Raw genomic sequence first — 12,139 nt, forward strand, 5'->3', positions numbered from 1 at the left:
TTTTATGGGTAAAACATCCTCGCAACAGCCAGGGCCTTATGAGGACAGTGTCAAGGAGACATCGACAGTCAGGGTCATATGAGGACGGGTGTCAAGGAGACACCAACAGTCAGGGTCATGTGCGGATTGGCGTCAAGGAGACAATTGGTTAAGTTGCCTCATACGACATACAGTGAAATACAGCCGACATATCCTTTCCCAGATCCTGAATGGGTTATCTGTTAAACAGCAAAATGTGGGCTGGGTTTATCTGTAAATAAATACATTATACTTACATGACATTGTATCTTTGTTTACAATCCAATAGGTTTACAAACTTACTCAGAGAATATTTGTTCTTCTTGGTTTTTGGCAAAATCAAACAGCTGACATATCGGTAGGAATGACAATGCAAAATCCACATCCGCTGTAAAAGAAACAGATCAGTCAAATATGGAATCTTAAGGAGGATTTTATATAGTAATATATATATATATATAATGCAACGCCTTGGATTTTCAATTACTATTTTTTGATATACATGTACATTACTTGCGTTCTGTCACCTTCAACATTTTTTTTTTATATATAATGTATATATACATATAGTAATACATGATTTCAGCCCTCATAATGCACTGCCCCACTGGTCTCTGGGGTCAGTTTCCCTTATAACTCATTTTTATTCGCAGGTCAGAATTAAGGTAACTTTTGCAAAGAAATCCACCTAATTTGTAATATATTTTCTTAATTAAAAAATAATTATTCAGCTACATTGTATCTACTTTTTTTTTCTTTTTACAGAGGTCACTACAGAAAAAAAAGCTGTGTGTGAGGCTTGGTTTGTTTTTCAACTAGGTGCTATTTTTCCCTTTCCTTCCCATTTCTTGCTCTCTTTCTCACTTCTATCTCTCCTCTAGCATTTGATATCATTTGTGTGTCTCTCTTGAAAACAGCTCTCATGATGACAATTGTCCACTAGTACATACTAGAAACAGGCTAATTGAGCTAAATTCTGACCTTATGGGACACCACAGTGTAACTAATATTGATAAATATAGTAATTAATATATCATATTCCCTGTCCAACAATACCACATTTAATAATTTTGTGATTCAATAAAGCCCCCGATGAGGGTGCGAACATGGTCAATTTGACCTTTATATGCATTAGTGTATCATCAAAGGTTATACAAAATATATCTGCCTCTTTGCAATGATGAACCTGGCCAAATTTGGTCAAAATCTATGCAGAGGTATTGGGAGGAGTAGGCGTTTCAAGCACACCTCTCTCAATGTACTAGAAATTACCTGGTAACTCCTTCAGTCAGTGTGTATGTACTAGAAATTACCTGGGAACTCCTTTAGTCAGTGTGTATGTACTAGAAATTACCTGGGAACTCCTTCAGTCAGTGTGTATGTACTAGAAATTACCTGGGAACTCCTTCAGTCAGTAGTGTATGTACTAGAAATTACCTGGGAACTCCTTTAGTCAGTAGTGTATGTACTAGAAATTACCTGGTAACTCCTTCAGTCAGTGTGTATGTACTAGAAATTACCTGGGAACTCCTTCAGTCAGTAGTGTATGTACTAGAAATTACCTGGGAACTCCTTTAGTCAGTGTGTATGTACTAGAAATTACCTGGGAACTCCTTTAGTCAGTGTGTATGTACTAGAAATTACCTGGGAACTCCTTCAGTCAGTGTGTATGTACTAGAAATTACCTGGGAACTCCTTCAGTCAGTGTGTATGTACTAGAAATTACCTGGGAACTCCTTTAGTCAGTGTGTATGTACTAGAAATTACATGGGAACTCCTTTAGTCAGTGTGTATGTACTAGAAATTACCTGGGAACTCCTTCAGTCAGTGTGTATGTACTAGAAATTACCTGGGAACTCCTTCAGTCAGTATTGTGTATGTACTATAAATTACCTGGGAACTCCTTCAGTCAGTAGTGTGTATGTACTAAAAATTACCTGGGAACTCCTTTAGTCAGTGTGTATGTACTAGAAATTACCTGGGAACTCCTTCAGTCAGTAGTGTGTATGTACTAGAAATTACCTGGGAACTCCTTCAGTCAGTAGTGTGTATGTACTAGAAATTACCTGGGAACTCCTTCAGTCAGTAGTGTGTATGTACTAGAAATTACCTGGGAACTCCTTTAGTCAGTAGTGTATATACTAGAAATTACCTGGGAACTCCTTCAGTCAGTGTGTATGTACTAGAAATTACCTGGGAACTCCTTCAGTCAGTAGTGTGTATGTACTAAAAATTACCTGGGAACTCCTTTAGTCAGTGTGTATGTACTAGAAATTACCTGGGAACTCCTTCAGTCAGTAGTGTGTATGTACTAGAAATTACCTGGGAACTCCTTCAGTCAGTGTGTATGTACTAGAAATTACCTGGTAACTCCTTCAGTCAGTAGTGTGTATGTACTAGAAATTACCTGGTAACTCCTTTAGTCAGTAGTGTGTATGTACTAGAAATTACCTGGGAACTCCTTCAGTCAGTGTGTATGTACTAGAAATTACCTGGGAACTCCTTCAGTCAGTGTGTATGTACTAGAAATTACCTGGGAACTCCTTCAGTCAGTAGTGTGTATGTACTAGAAATTACCTGGGAACTCCTTCAGTCAGTAGTGTGTATGTACTAGAAATTACCTGGGAACTCCTTCAGTCAGTAGTGTGTATGTACTAGAAATTACCTGGGAACTCCTTCAGTCAGTAGTGTATGTACTAGAAATTACCTGGGAACTCCTTCAGTCAGTGTGTATGTACTAGAAATTACCTGGGAACTCCTTCAGTCAGTAGTGTATGTACTAGAAATTACCTGGGAACTTCTGCAGTGCCTGTTTATATACCACAGCTGCCACACTTCCTGCCAGCACTGCATCCTGGTTACAATCCTCCTCCTGAAACAATATCAGCATCCATATAGACTTTGGTAGCAGGGCAGAAAATATACATTTGTCTGATAGCAATGTGACATAAAACTCTTTTATTAAATGCATAGAATTTGGAAATGTTACAAGAACAATAATTGTTCATAGTCCAAATATTCTTTAAGAAGCCAATACTTCAGCTCATTGTAATAAATCCTATGGATTAAAAGTTTCACTGAGACATGCTTAAACAAAGTGAGAAGAAACCGAAACAAAATACAAATTCTGAAATAAACAAAGAGCAATAACTCTTTCATAATTCTTAAAGAATAACACTCAGAAAAACACAACTATCAAGATCATACCACCCTTATCGATTTAACAGGATCATTGCAGCACAGTATCAGGGTAGTAAGAATTCTTGTTTTAGAATAAATTGTACATTTTGTATCTCTTTTACTCTATTAGATACTGAATATTCATACTGTATACACCATTATTAACTTAGACGTGATGTGTACACCATCATTAGTTTCGACGTGATGTATACACTATTATTAACTTAGACGTGATGTGTACACCATCATTAACTTAGACGTGATGTGTACACCATCATTAGTTTCGACGTGATGTATACACTATTATTAACTTAGACGTGATGTGTACACCATTATTAACTTAGACGTGATGTGTACACCATTATTAACTTAGACGTGATGTGTACACCATTATTAACTTAGACGTGATGTGTACACCATTATTAACTTAGACGTGATGTGTACACCATTATTAACTTAGACGTGATGTGTACACCATTATTAACTTAGACGTGATGTATACACCATTATTAACTTAGACGTGATGTGTACACCATTATTAACTTAGACGTGATGTGTACACCATTATTAACTTAGACGTGATGTGTACACCATCATTAGTTTAGACGTGATGTGTACACCATTATTAACTTAGACGTGATGTGTACATCATCATTAACTTAGACGTGATGTGTACACCATTATTAACGTAGACGTGATGTATACACCATTATTAACTTAGACGTGATGTGTACACCATTATTAACTTAGACGTGATGTGTACACCATTATTAACTTAGACGTGATGTGTACACCATTATTAACTTAGACGTGATGTGTACACCATTATTAACTTAGACGTGATGTATACACCATTATTAACGTAGACGTGATGTGTACACCATCATTAATTTTGACATGTGTACACCATTTAATTTTGACGTGATGTGTACACCATTAATTTTGACATGATGTGTACACCATTATTAATTATGACGTGATGTGTACACCATTAATTTTGACATGATGTATACACCATTATTAACGTAGACGTGATGTGTACACCATCATTAATTTTGACATGTGTACACCATTATTAATTTTGACGTGATGTGTACACCATTAATTATGACGTGATGTGTACACCATTAATTTTGACATGATGTGTACATCATCATTAATTTTGACGTGATGTGTACATCATTAATTTTGACGTGATGTGTACACCAGTAATTTTGACGTGATGTGTACATCATCATTAATTTTGATGTGATGTATACACCATTATTAACTTAGACGTGATGTATACACCATTATTAACTTAGACGTGATGTGTACACCATCATTAATTTTGACGTGATGTGTACACCATTAATTTTGACATGATGTGTACACCATTATTAATTTTGACGTGATGTGTACATCATCATTAATTTTGACGTGATGTGTACACCATTAATTTTGATGTGATGTGTACACTTTTATTAATTTTGACGTGATGTGTACACCAGTACTAATTTTGATGTGATGTGTTCACCATTATTAATTTTGATGTGATGTGTACACCATTAATTTTGATGTGATGTGTACACCATTAATTTTGATGTGATGTGTACACCATTAATTTTGATGTGATGTGTACACCATTAATTTTGATGTGATGTGTACACTTTTATTAATTTTGACATGATGTGTACACCATTAATAATTTTGATGTGATGTGTACACCCACATACAGGAAGACTTTAAAAACGTGATACTTACATCAGGTACGTCAGACTCTACAATCTGCTTTCTTTTCCTGAGCTAGTAATCAGAAAACTACAGATTAACATACCAAGATATAGTGATTGACAAAACTTAATTTATAACACATTACAAACAGACAATCTTGACTTAAAATCAAAGTTCGATATCTCAAAGAAAAATGCTGGTCCAAACAGTATAAAACCCAGTTGTAAAGCACTACTTATCCCAAAGTTAAAAAATTGACTCATAAAAGACTATTGGAAAGAATTGTGAGGAGATTCTGTAGTGCCATGTTAGTAGTACCTCTACAGAAGTGTTGTAGTACCTGTATACAAGTGTTGTATTACCTGTATAAAGTGTTGTATTACCTGTATACAAGTGTTGTATTACATGTATACAAGTGTTGTATTACATGTATACAAGTGTTGTAGTATCTGTATACAAGTGTTGTATTACCTGTATACAAGTGTTGTAGTATCTGTATACAAGTGTTGTATTACCTGTATACAAGTGTTGTATTACCTGTATACAAGTGTTGTATAACCTGTATACAAGTGTAATAGTACCTGTATACAAGTGTTGTATTACCTGTATACAAGTGCTGTAGTACCTGTATACAAGTGTTGTGGTACCTGTATACAAGTGTTGTAGTACCTGTATACAAGTGTTGTATTACCTGTATACAAGTGCTGTAGTACCTGTATACAAGTGTTGTAGTACCTGTATACAAGTGTTGTAGTACCTGTATACAAGTGTTGTAGTACCTGTATACAAGTGTTGTATTACCTGTATACAAGTTTTGTGGTACCTGTATACAAGTGTTGTATTACCTGTATACAAGTGTTGTATTACCTGTATACAAGTGCTGTATTACCTGTATACAAGTGTTGTAGTACCTGTATACAAGTGTTGTATTACCTGTATACAAGTGTTGTAGTACCTGTATACAAGTGTTGTAGTACCTGTATACAAGTGTTGTAGTACCTGTATACAAGTTTTGTGGTACCTGTATACAAGTGTTGTATTACCTGTATACAAGTGTTGTAGTACCTGTATACAAGTGTTGTAGTACCTGTATACAAGTGTTGTGGTACCTGTATACAAGTGTTGTGGTACCTGTATACAAGTGTTGTAGTACCTGTATACAAGTGTTGTATTACCTGTATACAAGTGTTGTATTACCTGTATACAAGTGTTGTGGTACCTGTATACAAGTGTTGTAGTACCTGTATACAAGTGTTGTGGTACCTGTATACAAGTGTTGTAGTATTGTCTGTTTTTATGCAAATAAGTTGAATGCATTGCATGTTATATTTGTCTTTTTTAATGATTTTAAAAAATTAATGTGTCAGATAATTTACGTGTGAAATTTGTAGGTTTAAGTTAGCTCATAAAGATCAAACATTATATAAGATACTAAACCCTGAAACCCCAATAATTCAACTATTCAGATAACATCCTGATGACTTTAATCTAACAAAGTTTGACAGTAGTTACCATTACAATAATATGAAATAACATAATATTCTATATAGATAAAGTTACAAAAACTAGTTTATCAAACTGTTTACCTTTTCTGCAAATAACAGTTCCATCCGGTAATACTGAAAAACAAAAACGACAGGACTGACCTCATGGTGCCCAATGATAGTGAAAATGTGTGTGTATTGTACCTTTAAACTTCGAAAATACAATGATGAACTGGTCATACTACAAATAATTCATGATTCAATCAATGAAGAGATTTCAGACATTAATTTTTTTAAACAGATTTCCAAACAGTCTAAGATATCGAGATGAAACTAGGATTATATGTGAACGGGTACCTCTAGCCAAACTAGGATTATATGTAAACGGGTACCTCTAGCCAAAGTTGTTTTGAGGAAGGGTTAAACCTAAGACCCTTCTGGAGTAAATGGCGAGCATTCTCATGATTTAGGTTCTCCTCAAACTCCCATTTGGCAGCAGTAATCCACAGATCTACAAGACACAAATAATACATTTTATTGATTCATAGTACAAATAATTAATTTTAATGATTCATATTACAACAAGAATTCCACGGAAGTGGAGGTGTCGCCTGTGTATGCGAATAATTAAAGGGTCATAACTCTTTAAAATTAGGACTCGAATAAAAAAAATTAATCCAGTAATAATTATTCAAGTTATTGAGTGGAAACCATTTTCGCAAAAAAATTAAAGGGCCATAACTCTTTTAAAATGGTGCGAATAAATTTGGTTAACGAACTTGTCCACAGTATTATGGTAACGAACCTTCCCATGAAGTTTCAAATTAATCCTGTAATAATTATTCAAGTTATTGAGTGGAAACCATTTTCGCAAAAAATTAAAGGGCTATAACTTTTTTAAAAAGGTGCGAATAATTTTGGTTATCGAATTGTCTGAGCTATCATGGTAATGAACCTTCCCATGAAGTTTCGAATTAATCCGTTCTAAACTATTAAAGTTATCGCACGAAAACCATTTTCCGGACGACGCCGAAAAGTAATACCTATATGTCTCCTTTTTCAAAGGCGACACAAAAACTACAAAACAAGATTTTCTTTTCAATGTCATTCTTGTTGATTCAGATGAAATTGTACAGGGTCTTGATGTGTGCAGAAACTTTAATTTTCAGAGCAGAAAAATCCATATTCCTTAGCTTACCAGAAAATTATCTAACACTAAAATAGCTGAGAGACTATTTCTTTACATTACCTGGCTTCCTGTTGTGGACCTGTAACATTCGGGTGAACAGTTTGCTGACTGCAGTTTTCTCATTCTGCAAACATTCAAAAGACCCTTAAGTTTTAGCATAAATCAAAATTATAAAAAGCATACCAATATTTCTGATGTTAATATTTTTCATTGAACACATATCATATACAATCATTCAGTGTACATATTATTATATACAAGAGGCCCATTATGCTGTAAGGACTGTATGTCCGATCATGGAGTGTACCTGTGGTCGTTTATGCTGTTGACTTTACATGTATGTCCTATCTCAGACCTAATGTCTAACCCCGAGTCTGGGAGAACATTGTGTAATGTAATAGATTACCCAGCAGTAATAACTTAGTGTAAACCTAATACTGTATACTTACCCTTGTTTTAGAAAAGTGAACATGTGACAACCACAGCTTTACATCTTCCTGAAATAGAATAATGGTTCTCTGTTTATGGTACACGAGATACATTCATCATCAGAGGAAACTTTAACAAACATCATACAAAGATATAGTCTTGCCAGACCAAAAGAAATGTAAATATTCAAAATCTGACATAACTGAACATTCTATATCTAAAACAAACTATAAATGTTTATATTAAGAGACAAATATATTATTATTGCCTTTATTACATTCACGATAATAGTCTTTTCAGGAATTTCAATATGATTTGGAGATAATTCGTTAAGGTACCCACCTGAAACCTGTATGTAGCCAACTGTAAAAAATAAAGGAAATAAAGAATTAATTCACTTGCATATCAGAAATTCTGGTAGACTAGTTGGTCATCACAACAACAAAGCTGACCTATATTATTATTATTAACACTGATATTGCTTCTATATAAATATTACCTTTTAATTGTCTGCTATTTCTACTTGTCATATAAATTTGTTTTGTGACATATAAGATATGCGAGGTGTCCAGTCAGTGAGATGATTAACAACCAATACTAATATATTCCATTATATGTTGAACACAATCTGATTTTTAGTTATGTCTGTCATGTTATAAATTTATCTGGCTGACCCTATTATTAGTTTATATTATCACCACTTCTAACACTTAACTGGTATACACATGTAAATGTGTATTCTACAAAACAATGGATTTTTCAAAGAGCACTGATAATTCACTGAGCACATTTATTTTTTTTTCATTACAATAAAACTGAACTTAGAGATAGACTGGTATATCATTACAAGTGAGCTTTACTCTGTATGTACATGTAGCCTTGTCCTGCTTACCCTGAACAACTTGTGTATTCTTTGTGATATGACATTGTCTATCTCCAACTTTTTAAATGTGTAACCGATATTCTGAAATCAAATGAAGCAAACGAAGATTCAATGCAAATCCACTGAATAGAATAATCACTGCTAAACTGTGTATCTTACTTTAAGGGAAAATTAATTATACAAATCCAAACAGCTATTATCATGCTGATAACATTTAATCAGATTTATATAAATTGTACAAGACATTAACTTGTTCGAAATTCCTGGTTATAAATTTACATTTACTATCTGTGAGTGAGAATGAAGATCTATACTATATCACAAGGTGCAAATAGAAAAGTCAACAAACCTGTCGTCTTTTCTTCAGTAATGCTAGAACATTTGTTTCATACTGAAAAAAAAAGATAATTTTTCTTTCAACAAGTTTTATTTCACACAAAAGATCAAGAGGATAAGACAACAGGCTCAGTCTACGGAAGTCTATACAATCAACATCTTCACCTATCATCATCCTGGACTCTTTACAGAAAAGTATTGTTGTTATTGGGACCAATTAAAGTATAGAAACAGATTATTGGAAACTTCCCGCATACAAAGTATGTGAACAAATCCGAAAACTAATATCAGTTGCTGGCTACATAATATTTTGGAATAATTTACATAACATATAATCCTACACTTTTAGTCTGATCACGTCACAAGGTACAGTATCAGTACATGGGTATACATCATGTCACAAGGTACAGTATCTGTACATGGGTATACATCATGTCACAAGGTACAGTATCTGACATGGGTATACGTCATGTCACAAGGTACAGTATCTGTACATGGGTATACGTCATGTCACAAGGTACAGTATCTGTACATGGGTATACGTCATGTCACAAGGTACAGTATCTGTACATGGGTATACGTCATGTCACAAGGTACAGTATCTGTACATGGGTATACGTCATGTCACAAGGTACAGTATCTGTACATGGGTATACGTCATGTCACAAGGTACAGTATCTGTATATGGGTATACATCATGTTACAAGGTACAGTATCTGACATGGGTATACGTCATGTCACAAGGTACAGTATCTGTACATGGGTATACGTCATGTCACAAGGTACAGTATCTGTACATGGGTATACGTCATGTCACATGGTACGGTATCTGTACATGGGTATACATCATGTCATAAGGTACAGTATCTGTACATGGGTATACATCATGTTACAAGGTACAGTATCTGTACATGGGTATACATCATGTTACAAGGTACAGTATCTGTACATGGGTATACATCATGTTACAAGGTACAGTATCTGTACATGGGTATATGTCATGTCACAAGGTACAGTATCTATATATGGGTATACGTCATGTCACAAGATACAGTATCTGTACATTGGTATATGTCATGTCACAAGGTACAGTATCTGTACGTGGGTATATGTCATGTCACAAGGTACAGTATCTGTACATGGGTATACGTCATGTCACAAGGTACAGTATCTGTACATGGGTATACGTCATGTCACAAGGTACAGTATCTGTACAGGGGTATATGTCATGTCACAAGGTACAGTATCTGTACATGGGTATACGTCATGTCACAAGGTACAGTATCAGTACATGGGTATATGTCATGTCACAAGGTACAGTATATGTACATGGGTATATGTCATGTCACATGGTACAGTATCTGTACAAGGGTATATGTCATGTCACAAGGTACAGTATCTGTACATGGGTATACATCATGTCACAAGGTACAGTATCTGTTGATGGGTATACATGTCACAAGGTATGGTATCTGTACATGGTTATATGTCATGTCACAAGGTACAGTATATGTACATGGGTATATGTCATGTCACAAGGTACGGTATCTGTACATGGGTATATGTCCTGTCACAAGGTACAGTATCTGTACATGGGTATACGTCATGTCACAAGGTACAGTATCTGTACATGGGTATACGTCATGTCACAAGGTACAGTATCTGTACAGGGGTATATGTCATGTCACAAGGTACAGTATCTGTACATGGGTATACGTCATGTCACAAGGTACAGTATCAGTACATGGGTATATGTCATGTCACAAGGTACAGTATATGTACATGGGTATATGTCATGTCACATGGTACAGTATCTGTACAAGGGTATATGTCATGTCACAAGGTACAGTATCTGTACATGGGTATACATCATGTCACAAGGTACAGTATCTGTTGATGGGTATACATGTCACAAGGTATGGTATCTGTACATGGTTATATGTCATGTCACAAGGTACAGTATATGTACATGGGTATATGTCATGTCACAAGGTACGGTATCTGTACATGGGTATATGTCCTGTCACAAGGTACAGTATCAGTACAGGGGTATATGTCATGTCACAAGGTACAGTATCTGTACATGGGTATATGTCATGTCACAAGGTACAGTATCAGTACATGGGTATACGTCCTGTCACAAGGTACAGTATCTGTACATGGGTATATGTCATGTCACAAGGTACAGTATCTGTACATGGGTATATGTCATGTCCATTTAGTGAAACTACCTGGATGTATTGTAAGAGGTCATCTTTCTTTTTAGTTTTTCTTTGTAGTTTGTATTCAAAGCCTTTTCTTTTCTTTAGTATTTGTCTGAAATACAGAAGTAACAATATGTTAAGATATACATAACATATAGAAATATACATTTTCATAATACACCGATTCATTCCAACAAATATCAGAACCAACAGTATACTCTTCTAAAAGTAGATTTGACAGACATCGGGCAGATAAAGAACTTATCTTTCAGAAATTCTATAGAAATAGGAAATGTTCTCAAAATTGATTTATTCAATGTATTGCCGATATTCAATATCTACTTTTAATGAACATAAAGCCTTTAAAAGGATCCCCAACTGATCCTGTCCTGACAATAAACTTCAAACATTTCCTGTATCTCAATTAGCTGAATTACTTGTGATCATGCAGATAAAATGATTATTTTGAAGAGACCATTTACTATATCCCCAATTCTCCAATGCAGATGTGTTAAACTTTTACATTAACCATTGTTTTATATATCTGACAGTAAGAATGTATACATTGTTTTGTTTTAAGTGTACCTATATGTACATAATACAGACTTCCAGTGGGAAACATTTACCAATATGAGTCGGTGACATATGCGATATATAGTTATTATATACTGTCTAAAAGTAAAGAATATATGGTCACCCTACT

At 34.7% G+C, this 12,139-nt stretch overlaps 1 protein-coding gene across 1 annotated transcript in view; it reads right to left on the reverse strand.

Annotated features, from left to right (window-relative positions):
• Positions 1-12,139, reverse strand: part of LOC117322465 (U3 small nucleolar RNA-associated protein 6 homolog) — a 170,165-nt gene that overhangs the window by 157,379 nt on the left and 647 nt on the right. Inside the window, exons 2-12 of the mRNA XM_033877397.1 lie at positions 11,464-11,548; positions 9,246-9,287; positions 8,906-8,977; positions 8,356-8,376; positions 8,034-8,081; positions 7,645-7,708; positions 6,788-6,906; positions 6,498-6,530; positions 4,942-4,983; positions 2,809-2,890; positions 322-406 (exon numbers count right to left, since the gene is read on the reverse strand). Of these exons, the coding sequence (XP_033733288.1) occupies positions 322-406; positions 2,809-2,890; positions 4,942-4,983; positions 6,498-6,530; positions 6,788-6,906; positions 7,645-7,708; positions 8,034-8,081; positions 8,356-8,376; positions 8,906-8,977; positions 9,246-9,287; positions 11,464-11,548 (693 nt within the window). The remainder of the gene's footprint in view (positions 1-321; positions 407-2,808; positions 2,891-4,941; positions 4,984-6,497; positions 6,531-6,787; positions 6,907-7,644; positions 7,709-8,033; positions 8,082-8,355; positions 8,377-8,905; positions 8,978-9,245; positions 9,288-11,463; positions 11,549-12,139) is intronic.

The sequence above is a fragment of the Pecten maximus genome, chromosome 1 (genome assembly GCF_902652985.1).
Source record: "Pecten maximus chromosome 1, xPecMax1.1, whole genome shotgun sequence".
Taxonomy (NCBI): domain Eukaryota; kingdom Metazoa; phylum Mollusca; class Bivalvia; order Pectinida; family Pectinidae; genus Pecten; species Pecten maximus.